We start from the raw sequence: 20821 nt of genomic DNA on the forward strand, positions 1-20821 counted from the left end.
TAGAAATCAATTTGGAAAACAAAAGGTAGACAGTTTAAGAAAACCAGGATCAAAAATGTGATCATGTTTCCAAACCTGAGTAAAAGTTATTTTTACTGATTCTAGACGGAATGACAGTAGTGGTTCCCAAACTTTTTCATGCCAAGGACCCCCACAATAGATTACATCACAGATCCCCAGTTTGAGAGGATTTTGTCTTAAGGAATCCCTTGTGAGTAATTTTTTATGCTTAGGTTTGAAGTCAATAAAGTCTTCATTGGTGAAATTAAGATCATAAATTGCAATCAACCAAAGTGGCTAACCCAATTCCTTCCCTTGTTATTTCACCTTCCAAAAAAAAAAAATCATAAAATTAAAATATTCTATCCCTCATTTTGACTGGGACTACTGTTTGAGCCCAGTTTGAAAACCACTGGTCTAATTGAGTAGTTATGAAGTCATGGATAACACTTAGCAGACAGAAATGGTCTAATCCTTGAAACGTTTCTGAGAACATGAAAATTAGCCTGTTAAACTAAAAACTACTAACTTTTTTCTTAAATGGAATATTAAGTTCAATGACCTCAGCAAAATGGTTAACCAAATTGTTGATTTTAATAATGAATGTTTATGATGCTGATTCAAAAAAGTGCCTTCATAGTAAGTGCCTTTATATATATTAGGGGACCCCTAATATGTAGGAGAAAGAACGTATATAAAAACATCCATACGTTGCCTATAAAATCATAAAACATTGACGATACAAGTACAGCAGAAGTTTTCTAAGTGATTCAATGCTGCTGGGATATTTCTCAGTAAAAACAATTGGCAGATGAACAGCATGAGTTATTTTTAAAAGGGGTTATTGAACAACTTCACATTTGAGGGACAACCTTAAAGAGTCACACGTTGCTACTTAGGTGAGACAGAGACAAATACATCAGCTGCATGAAAGCACCACAGTGAGAATCAGCTTTACTGGCCAAGTACTGTATGTGTAAAAATTTCACTGTTATTAATGTACTTGCACAGTAGTAAAACATACCTAACGACAAGGACAGCAATACTGAACAAAAAGAATGGTAAAGAATAAAGAAAGGTCAGGCCTGTTCACAAATCAGTTAAATACAGCTGTATAATACAAACACTGAAACAAAACAAGTTCAGCCACCACAAGAAATTAATTCACAATAAATACCAGTGAAAATACTGCAGGAATTGCTCACAGCAGCATAGCAGCCAAGACATTTACTCACAGGTTGCACTTTAACTATAACCAAGACTCATACATAACAACCACATGATGGCAGGATTGGTGAGTGATTTAATGCTGTAAGGTTTTTGTGGAACAGCAGCTGAGAGTGTTGGAGAATGTTTTAGAATCCAGAAAAAAAATCCAGGCAGCAGCTGACTCCCATATGGAAAAGATAAATAGATAGATAGAATTTACTAAATGTTTATATATTTTATCTTAAAAGAACTAAGTCTCCATGTACAATATCTTTAGTAGATATATGTGATATCATACTTATAAGAGCTGGGCAATTATTAGTGAAACTGAAAAACATGTAAAAATTTAATATGGTACATATTTTTGTATAAAACACATTTTGTCATGCCATGCACTTGTGTGAGAAAAACCAAGTGTCCACTTTAACGAGTCAATAACAGTATGAGATATATAAGTCTTATAATACATAAAATAGATATAAAACATAAACATTTACTATCGAAGGCAATGGAAAATTAATAGAAATAGAAAGGGTTTTTCTATTTATTTTCTATATAGGCTGTATCTTGAAACAAGAGCAAGAGGTTAGTCAATTGAAGAAAGACAAGGCGAAAACCTCCAAAACCATTCAGTTCATCGTGGCTATGCTTAGAAAAGCCATGAGGAGAAAAGTTTAATCAAGATATGCAAAGCGCTCCAGTTCAGTGCCATTTGATTTGTTTTTTTCATGTCAAGCACAGTTTCATCTTTTAATAACTGCTGCTCAGTGAAACTTCTGTATGAACTCTTATGTGATAATTCAGTTTTGAGTTATTTATGAACCTTTCTCCACAGATGCTGCATTTGTACGGTCTCTCGCCTGTATGGATCCTAATGTGAGTTGTCAAGTCTGTTTGTTGGGAAAAGCTGTTTCCACACGTGTCACACTTGTATGGCTTTTCACCTGTGTGGGTTCTGATGTGCTTTTTTAAAGTCGTGCTAAGTGTGAATCCTTTCTTACAATGAGGGCATTTATAAGGCTTTTCCCCTGTGTGCACTCGAAGGTGATTCTTCAATGCAGAAGAATCTGTGAAATCTTTCCCGCAGTCTCTGCAGGTGTACGGCTTCTCACCTGTGTGAATCCTCATGTGCTTCTTCATATTTTCACTGCAGCTGAATTGTTTTTCACAGGTGTTACAAGTATATGGCTTCTCGCCTGTGTGAATTCTCATGTGTTTAGTCACCGCGGTCACCTGAGCAAACTTTTTCCCACATGTGCTGCATTTGAAGGGCTTTTCTCCAGTGTGAGTTTTTGTGTGCCGTTTCAAGGTGGACTTCTGGATGAACGTCCTGTCACAGTAGCTGCATTTAAAAGGCCTTTCACCAGTGTGGATTCTCATGTGAACTTTCAGGTTTTTCAAGTAAGAAAAGGGTTTATTGCAGTCATCGCACTTGAAAGGTTTGTTTTTTTTATCTGGATCAATAGACTTCACTGGCTTTCTCTCAGTGCTTATAGTTGATGTTGTGTTCACTGGCCTTTTCTTTGGTTCCGCCTCAGAATTTGTAGTTGATGCGTTCCCAGACTTCTTCTTTGGTTCTGGCTCCGACTTTGTAGTTGATGTGTCCCCAGAGTTGTTCCTTGTTTTTGACTCAGAATTTGCAGTTGAAGTGTTCCCAGAGTTCTTCTTTTTTGGTTCTGACTCAAAGTTTGTAATTGATGTGTTCCCAGAGTTCCTCTTCTTTGGTTTTGGCTCAGAATTTGTAGTTGATGTTGTGTTCCCAGTCTTCTTTTTTGATTTTGGCGCATTATTTGTTGTTGAGTCTCCACGGGTTTCTTTCCTGTGCTGCTGGTTATCTGCAGCATGGGAGGTGTCAGAGGAGAGGTGATTTTTACCGTTTGCTCCTGATCCTCCAGAATTCGTCCTGTCAGATTCAGACCTTACCCATTCAATTCGGATTTTGTCGAGAGGATCTTCCTCTGCTGCACTCTGCTGCATTTGTTCAGGATTCAAAAGCAGATGATGATCACTGAGTTCAGTTTTAACACAAGTAAGTTTCAAAATAAGGGCATCATCCTCCTGCTTCACTATAAGCTGACTGGTGCAGAGTTCCTCCTGTTCCTCTTTAAGACACGTAGGAGTAAACATAATGATATCTGTCTCCTGCTTCAATGCAAACTGCTCTTCTTCCTGTTTGGTGCAGAGTTCCTCCTGTTCCTCTTTAATCTGCGGAGGTTTTTGTTCCTCTTGGTCTGGACTGGAGTTCCTCTCCTCGTTCTGCTGGTCAGGAGGAACCTCCTCCTCCTCCTCCTCCTCCTTCTTACAGACATGTTGATGTGAGAGCTCTGATGGGACAAAACAAGGATAGTTAAAATCTCTCTTGTGAAGCACTGGGTACTTGCTGTTGCAGACATCAACATCAGTTTAAGAATATATTTACAAAAAACTATAAAGTTAGTTGGAACTTTAAATATTTTATTTGTTTGAATTGTATTAAATTGAATATAGGTCAGAAAAAGATACTGCAGTCACTGTTTTTATTAACATTTTACTCAACATCCCAATTTTTTTAGGAAACTGGGGTAGTAGAATATATTGCAGGGTCAGAAATGGTCTTCTTTTAGCTGAGACGAGGGTGTTCTGACTTTTCTGAGTGGCACAGATACGCCTTTCATTAATCTCTTTTCAATCCCAGCTTTACTTAAAAAAAACAAAACAAATAGTTACATTGAAATAGAAAAGATTTTGTGTGCTCAGCAGATCATAAAGGCAAGGGCAACAGCCACTTCTCTACATCAGGCCTTTCTTTTTTTCCTGTCATATTCAAACAGTAGCAAATTCCACTATGTTTGTTGTAGAAACAGACATTTTGATATTTATAGTTATTTGTAGTGAGATAATATGAGCTAAAATTGAACTTTATTTATCCCAAGTGGAACTATTGTGCAACAGTTGCAAGAAAAAATAGGAAAAGTGCAAATAAGGAGCAAATCCAAAATAGAGACCAGGCTAAAAATGTAAACAGGTTAACACTAAGTATCACATATATGTATGAGAGGTGGCACAGAGCTACATAGAACAATATCTGAATCTGAAGTACAATTAAGTATATATGGTTAATTCAGAAAGTTTATGATTATGTTCATAATATTGCACATTGTGTCCCATATATCAGAGCGGTGAAATGATTGTAATCCACAGAGGGACAATAATCCATAGAAAAAGATGGAGAATCAACCTCTCAACATGAAGTAGGTGAGCTGTTCATTTTGAGTGCCACAGTAAGAAAGGATTTCCTGTTGCGTTCTGTGGTGCATCGTGATGATAACAATTACTGCTGACGGTGTTCTTGTGTAAGTGAGTGTTCTTAGTGTTCCTACCCCACAGTCACCAACTGCTTCTGCATCTTAGCAATATGCTCAACTGCAGTGCCGTTGGGCTAAATTTTCATATAAAGGTCTAATATAAGCCTTTAATATAATGAAGGTAACCATCATGTTGCCAAATTGTTCTTCTAATATGATTAGTAAAATGAAACATGTTGTATTTGCATTTACAGTTTGAAAAGTTGTTAATATGACCAGTAAGTTCATTAATTTGTTTAAGTTACTGCAAAGTTGCTGCATGCATTGTCACATTTGTGACACGAAATGCATGCAGTATATTTAATGATTCTGAGGGCTGCCACATTTTGAAAACCCCTGTGCTGAGAGGTCTGCAGGAACCATGGACCTAAGGACATTGTTAAGATTAATTGTAGTTTTCATTTTATAGTTAACTTCAGGATCTGTAAAAATGAGGACACTATAAAAATATTTCTTTTAAAATAAATGCATATGATATTAGAGGCATGATAGACAACTAGGAAGACATTTTATACCATTTTCCTGTTGATAAATTGAATTTATGTATGTAGACAGCAGTGATGGAAGGAGTATTAAAAGTCTGTACTCAAGTACTGTAATAATATCATGCCTATATACAAGTACAACTGCTGGTGCAAAAAATACTTAAGTAAAAGTACAAAGTATTCTTCTCAGAAACTATTCAGAATATCGGTTAGTCTCTATCAGCTGATGTATATACATTATATTTGAAAGGTTTTTCTGTTTCTCTAAATCTTCCCTCTAAATTACTCCCAACTCCTGTGCTGTACTGATCAGTGGTCAAGCTCCAAACCTGTCCCTGCTGTAGTGTTTTGTTTTGTTCTTTCATTGGCCCTTTTAGCCTTATTGGCTACAACATTAAAACGCCAAAGAAACGTTTGGATATTAATTAAAGTTTTAGGCCTACTAAATTGTGAATCTTTAATTTCAAAGTTGTAAAGAAGCCAAATTCTGGTTCATATGATAAATATCCGACTTGAAACTGTCTGCTTTGCACACCTAATATAATTTATAATAGGCCTAATGTAAAATTAACATTGTTACAGACCTGCCCTGTGTAGTTTTATCTCTGGCCTCAGGAGGACATCCAGCAGTCTGCGCTGACGGACGAGCTTTTCTTCATAAACAACTATAGTCTGCTCACAAACTCCTAAAATCTCCTCTACAGCAGCGGCCAGTCGCTCGCTGATCGACTTTCTCAAACTCTCAACTGCAGACATGTTCAATAAATTAAGATTGAATGTATTCAGCTGCAACTTAGACACACTATCTTCAACTCATCACTTGTCATGACAGAAAAGCTTTCCGTTGTGTTACAGCTACTTACTGTTTATCTGTCCACACATCAGAGATAACCTTTACAAAACCGAAAGAGGGCCGGAACTAACACATGCTGCCTGATAAAGGAAATAACTGCAAAGGCGCGTTTATTCAAGCGACAAGTGACTCACTGAATTAATGCTTGTCCATCTGCTGCCAAAAATATAAATTGCAAGCAACATTAAAACCACACTAGTTAGAGAAATTTTATTTATTAAAGAGTTATGAAGTAAAACATTCATTTTGTGCGTTTTATAGGACAATTGTGCTGTGCTTTGGAGAAATAGGCTGCACTTTTAAAAACAAACTCTTCCCAAAAAAAGTCAAAGCATTAAGGCATTTAGACAAGGACAATGTACATCTTTTCCTCATTTGCATATACAATCAATAACATGGACTCTCAATGATACAGTGAATAAACAACATTTTTGTGTACGAAACTCTGCAAGGAAACTGTAAAACTGCAAACTGATATTGCAGTGTGCACGTGCATCTGCTCCATCAGAGTCCTTTCCCAGTTTCTAGATGCTCTATGAAAATCTAAACCCCAGTGTTCAAAAATATTTACAGATTTTAGCAAATTTCTCTGCAAAACAGTCTTTATTTCAAAAGATAAATATATATCCTAAGAAGATGACAGCAAAGAGTGCGTTTGGAAGTAGATTATTCCAGACCTAAGATGCAGACAGATCACCCTGTACTCCTATTTTGAACAAACATTCGCACTGTTTACATTTTTTGTGAATACCAAACACTGAAATACATTCAACAGCTACTTGAGCATTTGCTTGAACTGAAGCCTTCCTATGTTACTATGGTGACGTAACTGTATTCATTTTGAGTTAAGGCGTCAGAGATAAGGCCGTGCTATGACCGACGTTAGCACTGCAAGCAAAAGCACAGCCCACTCACTCATTTCAATGAGACTACTCAAAAGTAAACAACAACAAAGGGCTATCCAGCATAAAGTAGATGAACCTTTGCCACAGCATGACGTGAATTAATCTGGCAAAGAACCACATTGATCAGTCAAATACATGCAAACACATTCTTAATCTGTAACAGAAACCATGTACAGCTAATGTTTGTAAAGTCAAGATTGTCGATAAAATGATTGTCGCTGTGTCGTATTTTAAACCTTTATTATTCAAACCACCGTTCCTGGACTGTATTTCATCTTCTCAGTACCTTAAGAAACAAACCCTGGCTAAAGTTGCCCCTTGTGTTTTTAAAAGCAATGCCTCTTTATGGTCCGAACACCTGTAAGTCCAAAGGGACCTGATTAACACACTAAACTCAGGTCCTGCCTCTATGACAAGGTATGCTGACTATATACGATCATGACCTTGACATAAACATCAAAAAACTGAAAACTGAAACTCCACCAGTTTTACAAGTCAAAGTCTGCTTAGGGGTTTTAAGAGACTACTACTACATAAATACATCATACAGCATTGATGGATTGGGATTGAAAATCATAGGTGTAGTGCTGCCAGAGCACAATGAAAAGACACACCCCCGCTTTTTTTTAAAGTGCTTGAAGATCAAATCATAATTTAAGCATATAGCTCTGATCAGAGCGAGTGCAAGTTTTCCACAGTGGGAGGTGTCTTTTTACAGTCCTTTTTAAGAGAAAAGTGTGACGCAAAGAGTTCATGTGGACTAACTGCCATGTAATATTATCAACACGATGAAATTACTCATGAAGTCAGTCTAACATTTGATTGTCTGGTCAGTTATAGGCATGTATACAAACATGCCACCCTTGCATCAGGGGGTAATTGACCTGATATGGGCCACAATTTAAGCATGCACATGTCAAAAGTGTGTTTTGGTGCTTGAACTAATAGCACTACATCTCTGCTGAAAATTAAACAAAAAAATCTGCAGCATGCAATGACAAGTTGTCAATATAAACAGGATGCCAGCATAATGGCTGGTCTTCTTTACAGCAATATTACAGGACCTCGGTTTTAAAATGGCTTTTGTTTTGGAGTGAGATGCTAAATCACTGGAGTACTCTTTCAAAATATAATGTTAAAATACCAGTAAAAATTTGACCTAAGTGCAATCATTTACTTATATCAAAAGTATTCTGTGTCATATACAGGCTGCATCTGGGTTTTCAAAATATACAAAAGGCAGTCACATAGGTTACAGCACTGATACAGCATGTTTGTGGAAAAGACAATTAGATTTTTTGCATTTAAATATATAAGGAACACAACACTGAATTTACAGAATGATTAAAAAAAAAAACCTAAGCAGAAGAGCTTTGTGCATCACTTGTGTGAGTGCTCTTGTGTTTGCTGTATTTTAACCAGCTGGAGAACTCTTCTCCACAAGTATTGCATTTATAAGGCTTCTCCCCAGTGTGTGTCTTGATGTGTCTTTTCAGGTCTGTTCTATGACCAAACACCTTGTCACACTCAGTGCACTTATATGGCTTTTCACCTGTGTGTGTTCTTGTGTGCCTTTTCAAAGTTGTCCTGGTTGCAAATTTTTTCTTGCAATATGAACACTTAAAGGGCCTTTCACCCGAATGCACTCGCTGATGATTTTTGAAAGACGAAGAATCCGCAAACTCCTTCCCACAGTCACTGCAGGTGTATGGCTTCTCACCCGTGTGAATTCTCGTGTGCTTCTTCATATTCACTAATGAACTGAAACTTTTATCACAGGTGTCGCATTTGTACGGCTTTTCCCCGGTGTGAACCCTAATGTGCAGGTCGAGATTATACTGCCGATTGAATCCATTCCCACACACCTTGCATTTGAAAGGCTTCTCAACAGAGTGAATTACTAAATGTTTATTCAAGTCCCAACTTTCCCTGAACATTTTCCCACATGTGTCACATTTGTACTTCTTTGCAACAGTGTGGCCTTTCATATGAAAGGCATAGTTTTTGAAATTAGTCATCACTTTACCGCACCTGTCACACTTATAAGGGTTATCATCATTTGATGCTGTGCTCCCATTGTTGCGTTTCTCACCTTGTGTTCGCTCTTTATTTTTGACTGAAGTATTTTCATCCTTACGTCTCTTATTTGGTGTCGAGTCAGTGACTCCATTTGATGTGCTCTCATCATTTTGTCTCTTGGGAGGTGCTGACTCCTTGCTTCTTGTAGACCCCGTGTTTCCACTGTTAGGTTTCTTATTTGGTGTTGACTCACTACTTCTGGTTGATGTTGTGCTTCCATCTTTACGTTTCTTATTTTGTGTTTGCTTGGCACTTGTAGCTGATGTTATTTTCTCATCATTGGATTTCTTAGATGGTGTTGGTTCTGTACTTTTAGCTGATGTTGTATTCTCACTGTTTTTATCTGGTGTTGGCTCACTACTTTCAGAAGAAGTTGCTTTCCCATCATTGTATTTCTTTGGTGCCGGTTTAGTATTTGAAGCTGATGTTTCTTTCCCATCATTGGATTTTTTACGTGCTTTTGGACTGGTACTTTTAGCTGATACTGTCTTCTCATTGCTACATTTCTTATTTGGTGTTGGCTCAACACTTCCAGTTGAGGCTGGTCTTCCATCTTGGCTAGTGCTATTTGGCATTGGCTCATTATCTCCTTCTGATGTTGGGTTCTCATCAATGTGTGTCTCATTTGCTGTGAGTTCCATGTCTCCAATTGATGTTGTGGTCTTATCATTACCTTTCTCATTTGATGTAGGTTCAGCATTTTTCGCTGATGTTGTGTTCTCACCATTTGGTGTTAGCTCAGTAGTATTGTTTGATTTTTTATTCCCATCACTATGCTGTTTACTTGGTTTTGGTTCAACACTTCCAGGTGAGGTTGGTCTTCCTTCTTGGCTTTTCTCATTTGGTGTTGGTTCAGTATTTTCTTTGGATGTTGGGTTCTCATCGATGCACTTCTCATTTGGTGTTGGCTTGGTGCCTCTAGACGATGTTGTAGTTTTTTTCTGTCTTGGCTCGGTCCTTGTGGCTGATGTTTTTGCATTATCTGATTTCTTATGTGGAGTTGGCTCAGCTGATGTTGTATTATCACTGTTCTTATTTGGCATTGCCTCAATACACCCTGTAGATGTTGTTTTCCCATCATTGGGTTTTCTGTTTGCTGTTGGGTCAGTACTTTTGGCTGATGTTGTCTTCTCATTATTAGATTTCTTATTTGGCATTGGCTCAACACTTCCAGTTGAGGTTGGTCTTCCATCTTGGCTTTTCTTATTTGGCGTTAGCTGGCTATTTTCTTCTGATGTTGGATTTTCATCATTATGTTTCTCACTTGGTGTTACTTTGGTGCATCTAGTTGATGTTGTGGTCTTGTTCTTACCTTTCCTCTGTGATGTTGGCCCAGTCTTTGTAGCTGATGTTTTTCCACTATCTGGTTTCTTCTGTGGTGTTGGCTCAGTATTTCTGACTGATGATGATCTTGTGTTAGCATCATTACTTTTCTTATCTAGCGTTTGCTCACTAGTTCCACTTGGTGTTGGGTTCTCATTAACACATTTGTTATTTGATGTTTTCTCAGTAGTTGAAGCTGATGTTGTGCTCTCACCTTGACTTGTCTCATTTGGTGTTGGCTCAGGACTTGGAGCTGATATTGTGTCCTGATCGTTGCATGTGTTATCTGATGTTGGTTCCATACTTGTAGCTGGAGCCGTGTCCTCGTTGTTGCTTTGTTTATTTGGTGTGGACTCACTATGTCCTTGGGTACAAGTTCTGTGATTTTGACCCTCCGCTACATGAGAGTCGTGAGAGAGGAGCTGACTGTCACTGTTTGACTCAGACACTGCAGAACTCTCCCTCTCAGATCCAGATAATGCATCTTTGTTTGAGGTGCTGGACTGGTCAGGGTCCAAAGCCTGAGACTGATCACTGTGGACATGTTCCTCACAAACTGGAGTCAAATTAGAGACATCAGTCTCCTGTTGCTCTGCAGGCTGCTGTCCTTCCTGACTGATGCATATTTCCTGATGTTCCTCTTTAATCTGTGGAGGATCTTGTGAGGCCAAACTGGAGCTCGTCTCGTGGTTTGAGTGCTGCTGTTGGTTCTGGAGAACGGCATTGTCTTTATGGACAGATGTCTGTATGAGCTCTAAAGGGAAGGACAACAGAATGGGACAATAATGAAATGCTGCACATATATTTAACAGTTGTAATTAAGAAAGCCTGTAATTAACAGTGCAATATGGAAATACAGCAGTTCCCCTTCCATGGCAGGGTTCAACATTAATGGTCTATTTTGTTGTGTTCTTTCTTCACTTGCCCAGTTGGGCAAGTGGGTCAGAAATCCTACTTGACCAAAGTCAATTTTTACTTGCCCCAGCACAAACAGTTTTATTTATTAACAGTTTTTAAATACCAACAAATACTATAACAATACCATGTTTACTGCCATCTGTATAAAATGTCAAAAAAATTGTGAAAAATGTCCATTGCAGGTTTTTCAAGGTGATGTCTTTAAAGGTCTCATTTTATCATTCTAAAATCCAAAGATATTCAGTTTAATATGATAAATGAAGTGAAAGTGGAAAATCTCCATATCTGAGAGGCTGAAACCAGCATTTCTGCCATGCAAAATGCATGCAAAATTACTTAAGTGATTAATAGATTATCAAACTATTTTAACAGGTCTAAGCTTTTTTTTTTTTTTTTTTACAAATTATATATATATATTTAATTATAATAATACTATACATTTTAAATTTAACACATGTTCCCAATGTTTGTGTCTATGACTGTGCTACACTGTGCCCGAAACAAAATCTGAGATATCGAAGTTCTCCTTGCACACACTTATTTTGGTCCAATGATCTTGTGCTGGGTTGAGTGATCACTCTCTAATGTGTAATGAGTGTTCGAAACCAGCCCTGTTTGTTGCACACCCACCCTTTTCCCCTTTGTTGTGAAAATAACTTTACTGTAACTGTAAAAATGTCTGACAGCCTCCCGAGTCTTTTTTTTTCTTTTTTCCCTGGTTTGTCTATTTTACCACTAGATGGTACTAATGTCTTAAAGAAATATAACAACTACCACTGAATCTCAGATAAGGTAAACTACATCATCTACATGCCTTATGTGTACAACACAAGCCCCCATCCCAAAAAGCAAGTTTACTGACATTTCTAAATAGCTTTGTTAAGTTAAATCTAGAACCATCTTGAAATTGGAACATGGAGCTGTGTGGACAGACCTTTTCCAGTCTCATAATTATTCAGATAACTCAGTAAATCTGCTTCCTGGATGGCCATTAGAATTGACAGTGATCCATGTAATGCAGAGGACAGCTGGTAGTCAGTTTGCAAATGTGGATAGATGTTGAGATGCTTGAGTACACTGCATATACATATATTACAGCTCAACCCTACGAAGGAAATGTTACACTCAACAAAGCTTTCTATTTTTATCCCATGGATTTTAACTCTGTCAGCCTAATGAGTGGATGGAAAAAGTGATATGGATATAAACAGCTGACCTTGCACACATCCATCTCCATGGCAACTGAGCAAATTCCATCTGCTGATGGAGAGCATGTGAAAGGCTGAAAGATCTGAAAAAAGCTCATACGTTTTCTTAGTCTTCCATGGCAAAAAATGTAATATGTTTAGGAAAAGTAGAAGATGTTGCTATTTTCTGACATCTGCTAGACTATTTAACTGGTTAGTGAAGAAAATAATGAACAGAATAATAAATAAATAATAAAAAAAAGATTTTGAAATATATTTATCCGTATTATCTTTCGTTCATTCAGAAATCTGTTAGTAAAAGGCTTCTCTTTCTTTATATGTTTAGTCTTTGCACTCTGTAAAAATAAAAAACTTTAATTATAACTAATTTTTTTTTTACGTTGTTACAGTCTATATTTCTCCCCTGGTCAGCCAAACCCCTCCTGCAGTGCTGCAGTTCCAGAACTGGGAGGCGGCCCCCCCTGCAGGAAGCATAGAGAGACTGCAGGGAGGGCGTAGATGACCAGAGAAGAAATCTAAAAAGTAAAACAAAGGTGAATGAATATAATTCATGAAGGGAAAATTAAAAGCAAAACAACAGCTTGCTGATGCTATCATGTTGACCTTAACTTCACTAAAATTCAACCTTTGAATCTGTTTTCATCAGTCGCTTCCCCAGTTATTGTTAATGATTAATAAAAATAGTGGGGTTAGGGGCCATGAACTTTTTTTTTTTTTTTTTTTGCTTTTGAAAGGGTGGCATGCCAGAAAAAGTTTGGGAACCAATGTGACTGGGTAAGGAAAAAAAAAAATATTGCAATTATTTTGAGATATTACAATACTTTATTCACAATTAGAGATGGGAATTACCATTTTTGCATCACAATTCTCATTTTCACAAATAATGAACTATTAAAATGATGATGATGACGATGATGATGATGATGATGATGTGACATTTGTTGAGGTCTGCACCAAACAAACATGTTTTCTTACATCTAGAAAACACGATTTGTAGGACAGGCCATCTTTGCAGCACTCATTACTGTTTTGTCACCCATTTTTCCTTTATAAAAAAATTGCAGCTTCTGCGACTTAGAAATTGCATTTCGCCATATTGCAAATCTGATCATATTCTGAGTAATTGTGCAGCCCTCGTAACTCGGAACTAAAGGTCTAATGTTGTGGAGTAAAAAGTATGGTGGAGAAGTTTACAGGCTGTCACATGTGTATCATTGCTGCTCCCCCCCCCAGGGGACCTAAGTACAGTGGCGACTTCCGCATGTAATAACGCTTCACGCGTGCAACGTGTTTTGTGACAGTCCTTGCTTTAAAATTAACCTAAGCATTTTGAAGTGTGCTCATATTTTTGACACATTTTGGTACTTTAAGTACTTAACTAGATGCTGCGCTGAACTATAAACCATCACAGCACTATTTTCAAAGAGCCGTTACACCTGTCAAACAGGTCTAACTGTCTCCAAGGTGAGGCTCAACACTGCTAAATATAAAATATGAATGCTCCGACTGTTTAACACACAACTGGCCTCATTAAAAACAGAAACTGGTTGATTTCCTAACCTGTCCGGTGTAATTTTATCTCAGGAGAAAAGACAGAGTCCAACAATCTCCGTTGACGGACGATTTCTGTCTCGTAATCTTCTATTTTCTTCTCAAATGCTCCCAGTATCTCCTGAGCAGCAGCTGTGAGACGATCACAGACAAACTGTCTCATACTTTGAACTGACATTGTGGAATTTAAATACTTTTTCCTGCTAAAACTTCATCAAACTCTTGGAACTGAGAGTTGCGTTCTCATTTTTTTTTTTTGTTTTACTTCCGCACGAGAAGTTCTTCTTCGTTGGATTTTATTGGTGGTTCGCAAACAGCTTCCGGATGCATTACCGCCACCTACTGATATATCCTTCGCCGTCTACAATTTCTATATCTACAAAACATAAAGAAATACAAACAAAACAAATAAACATAATACAAAATAAACCCAAATAATAATATCTAGATTATTCATTCTTTAAAACTAATCTCCCGAAATCACAAATCTAGCAATACTATATTATATGGTCCACTGTGGTTTTCTTCTTCACAGTATTCACACTTTCTATTATTATGGCTTCTTACTAGGGCTACACAATTAATCACAGTATGGCCAAGTGAAATATTCAAATGACAGAACCAGATCGCATTTGTTTTTAAGGGGGGAAGATGTGTTAGAAAACAGCATTATAACAGTGCTGCATAGATGATGTGACCTAAAATTCTTTTTATCAGTAAATGAAAAGAAGTGTAATGCAAAAATGATCATTCCAACGAATCACGTTGCAAATTCAGTCAAAATAATTGCAATGACTTTTTTCTTTTACCATATTATGCAGCCCCCTTCACACATGATTAACCTTTAATTATAATGGCATAAATCCATATTCATAAAAGTAATTTTACACATAGGAAGCCATCCTTTGCCAACTTTGGTAAGGTATCCAAACAATACATTTATTCAATTTGACACTTTATGAAAGAAAAAGCGTTTGTTCCTTCCCTGTGCTCCCTTAAGTGCAGGTTTTGTACAGAAGTTCTCTTGTTTTAAGAAATGGGGAAAAGAAAGGGGGGAAATTAATCTAGCACAAAAACTGAAAGAGAACTGTTTGGACCAGTATGACCTTTCTTTAGTCTTGTTCTAGTTTTCTCCTCATCCCCATTTCGTCCTCCAGACCCTGTACTTGTTTTTTTTTTTTGTTTTTTTTTTTGTTTTTTTAAAAATATGTTTTCCTTTCTTTTCAGTTTGTTACATCCATTCTGCCAGATCTAGCATGAGGTGTGAGAATATAGAGACAATATCTGTAGCTCATACTATCACCTACTGCCCCACAGTGTGTCTCCTTTCTTATATAAGCTTCACATTTTTTTTAGTTTAAACAACCTAACAGGGTATTGGCTTATACACACTCATCCTTACCAAAAGAATAATAATTGTTTGTGATCAAAGAGCTTGCGAGATCACAGAGGTGTGGCCTATTGAGTTGTCTACAGTTTTTGAATAAATAGTTAAAAAAAAACGTCTATTTAAATTGTTTTGTATACAGAAATTTGTATGAACTGTGACTTTAGTTTGGTTTCTAACCTTTCACATTTGAAAGACATTTGACCCGTGTGTGTGTATCATGATGAATCTGACAAGTTAGAGTTGCATTGTTCATCATGAATTCATAATGATAAGGTAAGTAGTAAAGTTGTTAAACTGTCGATTATTTCCGAAGCGAGGTAGATGTACCGTTACATGCTTGAACACAAAGACACAAGTTTTGCTTGTCACCAGTTGAAAGCGGAACGGAAAGCTCGCGCACTTGTCGGTATTTTACAGTGTGACACATAGCGGAAGTAAACAATGCGAGCGTTAGTGTGAGTTGAGCGTATGTATTGAATTAGCTGGAAGACGATATTGTGTGTCGCAGTTCTAATAAAGCAACAATGTCTTCAGTTGAGTATTTGAGAGAGTTTGTCAACGAGCGTCTAACTGCTGCTGCTGAAGAAATATTCGGAGTTTTTGTAAAAACTGTCGCCAAGTACGAGGAAGAGATCGACCGTCAGCGCAGACTGCTGGATATCTGCTGGAAACCTCAAATAAAATTACACAGGATAGGTGTGTAAAGCATCATTATTGTTTTATTAATAGAAGGAGAATTCGATTTAGGTATAAGCTGAATTGTTTAAGTGCACTCTGGACTGGTAATTTGTAGCAGTGGCATCTCGTGTCTTGTGTTCAGTCTTGTGTGACTGATCTGTCCTTGTTTGTGGCAGTTTGTGACACAAGATTTTCAGTGCATTTTGATATGAAGAGTGGGAGTTGAGACTGCTGTAGGAAGTGCCACCGCTAGCTGCCATAATTTCTGCCAGCCCTGACTAATTTGTTAGGATTTCAGCATGTTTTTCTTTACCATCATGTGCAATATCATGTCCCTTTTGTTCTCTGTACCTCCAGAGCTCCCACAGCAACATGTCTGTACAGAGGAGGAGGTTCTCACTAACCAGCAGCTCTGTGACCAGGAGAGGAACTCTGGTCTGGACCAAGAGGACCCAGAACCTCCACAGATTAAAGAGGGCCAGGAAGAATTCTCTGCAGTTTGCAATGAAAACAGGTTCCTGTTTCAGTCTCAAGTGCACAAAAAACTGAAATTAACAGGTGTGTTGCTTTGGAAAATCTATTCCTAACACTTCCAAATAGAAATACTTTTAGGTTTGTCCGTGGTTATCACAATTGGAATTGAATCATGGCTTTTCAGCTGAACATACAATGGTCTGACAAATCACAGTTTAAAATGATTCAATCTGTTCACTTAGTCTACTGCAGAGGCCAAAAGAAAAAAGTGTTCCCAAAACATTTAAAGCCCAATTGCAAGTACTGTTATGCTTCAGTAATGATGCCTGCATGTTTTTCTTTGCCATCAAAGTAGTATCGTATTCCTTTTGTTCTCTGCTCCTCCAGAGCTCCCACAGCAACCTGTCTGTAAGGAGGAGGAGGTTCTTGCTGACCAGCAGCTCTGCAACCAGGAGAGGAGCTCCAGTGTGGACCAGGAGGACCCAGAACCTCCACAGATTAAAGAGGAAGAGGAGGAATGGTGGACCAGTCAGGAGGGAGATCACGTTGTACTGAAGCAGGAGACTGATACCTTTATCATGACTCCTACTCATGAGGAAAGTGACCACAGTGAAAATCGGACTTTGTATGTGAATCCTGATAAAACTCTAAGTGCAACAGGGGAAGACTCTGAAGTCAACATCCTACTGGAAAGCTCTTTGGGATCAGAACCAAATAGCGATTTGCAGCTGCTCTCTCACAGCTCTCATGTAGCTGAGAACCGAGAAACTAGAAATACTGAGCCAAAACAAAACAGTCAGCAACACAAAAACAAAAGTCATAGTACCACTGTATACAACCCTACCATATCAAAGATTGACCATAATAATCACACAGATAAAAAGACTTTAAAATGTGACACTTGTGGAAAAGATTTTAAGTACAAGTCAAAATTGCAGAGACACCTGACAAGCCACACAGATGAGAAACCTTACACTTGCACAATATGTGGAAGAGCTTTCAAACAGAGTGGTGACTTGACAGTCCATGTTAGAAGTGCCCACACAGGTGACAAGCCGTACCTTTGCAAGACCTGCGGTAAAGGATTCACTGTAATGTCAAAACTGAAAAGACATACAAAAATTCACACAGATGAGAAGCCATACCTTTGCAGCACCTGTGGGACAACATTTCGAGACTTTACAGTATTGATGAGACATACGAGAGTACACACAGGTGAGATGCCATATACATGCAAAATATGTGGTAGAGCTTTCAGATTTAGAAATGCCTTGTCGATCCACACAAGAACCCACACAGGTGAGAAGCCCTATACTTGCAATACATGTGGTAGATCTTTCACACATAGTGGCAACTTGACTGTCCACATGAGATTCCACACTGGTGAAAAGCCGTACCTTTGCAACACCTGTGGGAAAACATTCATTGATTCGTCTCATTTGGCACAACATATAAAAACACATGCAGGCAAGTAACCTTGTGTTTGCAAAATGTGTGTAAGATCAGTTCTTGTGGTTCATGGCCAAAACAGAAGAATTCACAGAACTGAGCAGCCACATTATTTCAGCAAAAGATTTTTCAAAAGATTAAGTAAAATCACTACTTCAAAACACACCTTAGGATCAATATACACAGGATAAACCACAGAGTTGAAACTTTCATGTAGACGTGTTTACCTACCAAATGAAATACACTTTTGCAATAGTTACGTCTCTGTAACAGAATGTAAATGATTTCCATAAAGATGATGTGTCAATATCTCAGTGTAAAGTTTCATTTCATGTGATTGTATTACTTAAATTTTGGTTAGCAACAGTATTTCTTTGAAATAAGATTCAGGATGTTGACTGTTTAAGGCTTTTTAATGCCTCCATTTAATAAAAATTAAGACCGACTTTGCAATAAAACTAAACATCAAATGTGAAAACTTAGGCACACTCCAAATAGAAGTAGATTCATATATTGTCAGTTCAGAATTAACATAATGCAAAGTGACAACAACTGGTTCAGTTAAAGAACATTTGTCCAAATATGTTTATTAGTGTGGAAATACATTTTTATTCCATTATATTAATCCATACACCTGTCCTGCATCCAGAATCTGAAATGAGGCCATATCAAGACAACCTCAATTTGTATGCTGAAAGTCATTTACATTACTATTTTATTATGATTCACATTTTTTATGTCTCTTGTCATAATAAATCTAGTCAACTTTCTCATGTAGATTGGACTGATGATTGTCCCACTTCTTACAGCTCATCTTTTGCCTAAATATTGTTGAAGATAATAGAAAAAAAAAACTTAAAAGATTGTAACAGGATAACAGTGGCATTAAAATTAACATTTTGATTTTACCAAGGATTTATTTTTCAGGCATTTTGGCTTGGGAGTGATTTTTAGACTATGCTCACGCAGCATTAGACAAATTATTATTTAAGACTATTCTAAAGAGGGCTTTTAATTAGTAAATATAAATTTAAGATATTTTAAGTCTCTTTAAGGACCTATATCTATCCTGATGGACTTCAGGCTTTTTTTCAGAGCTCAAAAACCTTACAGTTTTGTCTCACTTTGCTCTTAAATTTCACATAAATCTGAGAAATCCAAAAATAATAGCTGAGTTAAGAAATCTTTTATGTATCTAGGCTGACTTTCAAGTTTAATAAAATCTGGTTCAGTCTTTTCCCAAACTTTTTTTTCTAGGTACTTACTTTTTGAAAATGACAAACCATTGCGACCCACTTCACACCAGGCCTTATCAATAAATCCTTGGAAGATTTAATTTGTGCAGAAATGAATTCTGACCATTTTTACTGCCATTTTCCATCATCTTATTTTTTCTTGATGCATGTTATTGATAACTTATACACCTGTTGATTACTGTAGTTCAGAAATAAATGCATTTAAATGAGTTAGCAGGCCATCTCATTGTTTTTATTTCCTCTCATCAGGAATGCAATATAGGACATTTTATCCTCTTCATAAATGAGACAAAATAAGTTGCCAAATAAACAGGTTCTGCTTTTTTTCCTGTCATCAGTAAAACATCATAGTATTTTTAATGCTTTAAAAAAGGTGAACTGCATATATAAATCTTAAATTTGCAGAATTTCTTCCATAGTCTTTTATTATTTGGAGACCCAAATACAATCTCCTGTGACCCACCGGTGGGTCACAACCTCATCTCTAGGAATGACCAATCTAGTTTGTTTTCTGAACAAAATAATTCTGTGGGATCCACTGTCTTTGGAAAATGTGGTTTTGTCCATTTGCTTTTTATACAGTTACTGTTTGTAGCTGTAGCAACTTGTCAAAGAGGGCCTACTCATAAAATGCACCGACTAAACCGATATTTAGTCTTAGTCCAAACTTAATTGAAAACTTGGCAGCCCTGCAATTGAGAAATTAAAGTGGATCAGTTGTTTTACAGACAGACTATCCTCTGTGAGTTAACTCAATGTGTCCATGTGGTTCAAGGAACTGACACCTGTCATCCATTTATTTCTGGTCGATGCTATGATTACCTTTCAACAGTGTAATGTTTGTGTTGTCTTTAAGCTTAGGAACTGCTGTGTTGAGTTGACATGTGTCCCCTCATTGATATTTTGTTTTCATCAAAACCCAAAAGAGAAAAAATAATCTATTCAAAATTTGCTATTTTTGGTTGTATAGGTATTTATATACAAATTATGATTTTGCATATATGTATTATTCTAAAAAGGATTACCAGTGTCACCAACAATACTTTAATTTAAGAAGCAGCAGAAAATCCAGAAAAATTAAAACACTTCCTGCAGGTTATAGTCAGTTTTTTGTATGATTGTTTTATTGACAAAATTTACATATATACATACTGGAACTCATAAAGGACAAAGAAAAAGAACTGTTGAAAACATCAAATTTAGGGCATTAATAAATACGTATAATAACGAGCCAGACAGCATGCAGAGAAGGCAGACACACAGTCCAGCAGAGTTGCTCGCTTGGTGCAAACTTGAAAAAAAGTTCTACATCATCTGGGTCCACCTTCTGGACACACAGACCACCCCCAATGTGCAGACTCAAGAGTATAGACACAGAGTATTCGTAGATCACATCAGTTACCCTGTGCATCCTTTTGTTCCCAAACCCATTCAGTGCAAATGTTGGAAATTGGGTCACAGCTCACTTGTGTGCAGACATCAGTTAGGGATTACTTGAAAATGTGGAGATGAGATGTGCAGTGGAAGAAACTGTAAAACGACGACTATTGTTTTTGTAAGGACAAGACTGAGTTCCTGGCTTTTTGCCCATGGTGATTAACTGTGCTGCTGAGGCAGAAAGAAAGTCAGTAAGAATCTAAATTGTTGTTGATGCTGCAAGGGAGTTGATGGATGTTGTGGGAATCACTGAATGGGAGAA

General features: G+C 37.3%; 3 protein-coding genes across 3 annotated transcripts; 1 reads left to right on the forward strand and 2 right to left on the reverse strand.

The window, feature by feature from the left end:
• Positions 1 to 1385: 1385 nt before the first annotated feature.
• On the reverse strand, positions 1386 to 3606 carry LOC146320403 (uncharacterized; the record flags this gene model as incomplete). Its single annotated transcript, XM_084729101.1, has 1 exon — positions 1386 to 3606. A coding segment is annotated over one exon (1647 nt), but the record flags the coding sequence as incomplete, so codon positions are not given.
• A 4539-nt stretch (positions 3607 to 8145) lies between these two features.
• On the reverse strand, positions 8146 to 14263 carry LOC146320404 (uncharacterized). Its single transcript, XM_084728641.1, has 2 exons — positions 13885 to 14263; positions 8146 to 10952 (listed from the first exon to the last, which is right to left on the reverse strand). The coding sequence occupies exons 1-2, from the start codon at positions 14051 to 14053 to the stop codon at positions 8155 to 8157; spliced, it is 2967 nt and encodes a 988-aa protein (XP_084584767.1). The 5' UTR covers positions 14054 to 14263; the 3' UTR covers positions 8146 to 8154.
• A 1436-nt stretch (positions 14264 to 15699) lies between these two features.
• On the forward strand, positions 15700 to 18175 carry LOC146320405 (uncharacterized). The gene is made up of 3 exons (XM_084728650.1): positions 15700 to 15961; positions 16301 to 16501; positions 16805 to 18175. Exons 1-3 carry the CDS (start codon positions 15790 to 15792, stop codon positions 17890 to 17892), a joined length of 1461 nt encoding a protein of 486 aa, XP_084584776.1. The 5' UTR covers positions 15700 to 15789; the 3' UTR covers positions 17893 to 18175.
• The last annotated feature ends 2646 nt before the right edge of the window (positions 18176 to 20821 follow it).

The sequence above is a fragment of the Lutjanus erythropterus genome, chromosome 10 (genome assembly GCF_056507025.1).
Source record: "Lutjanus erythropterus isolate fLutEry1 chromosome 10, fLutEry1.hap2, whole genome shotgun sequence".
In the NCBI taxonomy this organism is placed as follows: domain Eukaryota; kingdom Metazoa; phylum Chordata; class Actinopteri; order Lutjaniformes; family Lutjanidae; genus Lutjanus; species Lutjanus erythropterus.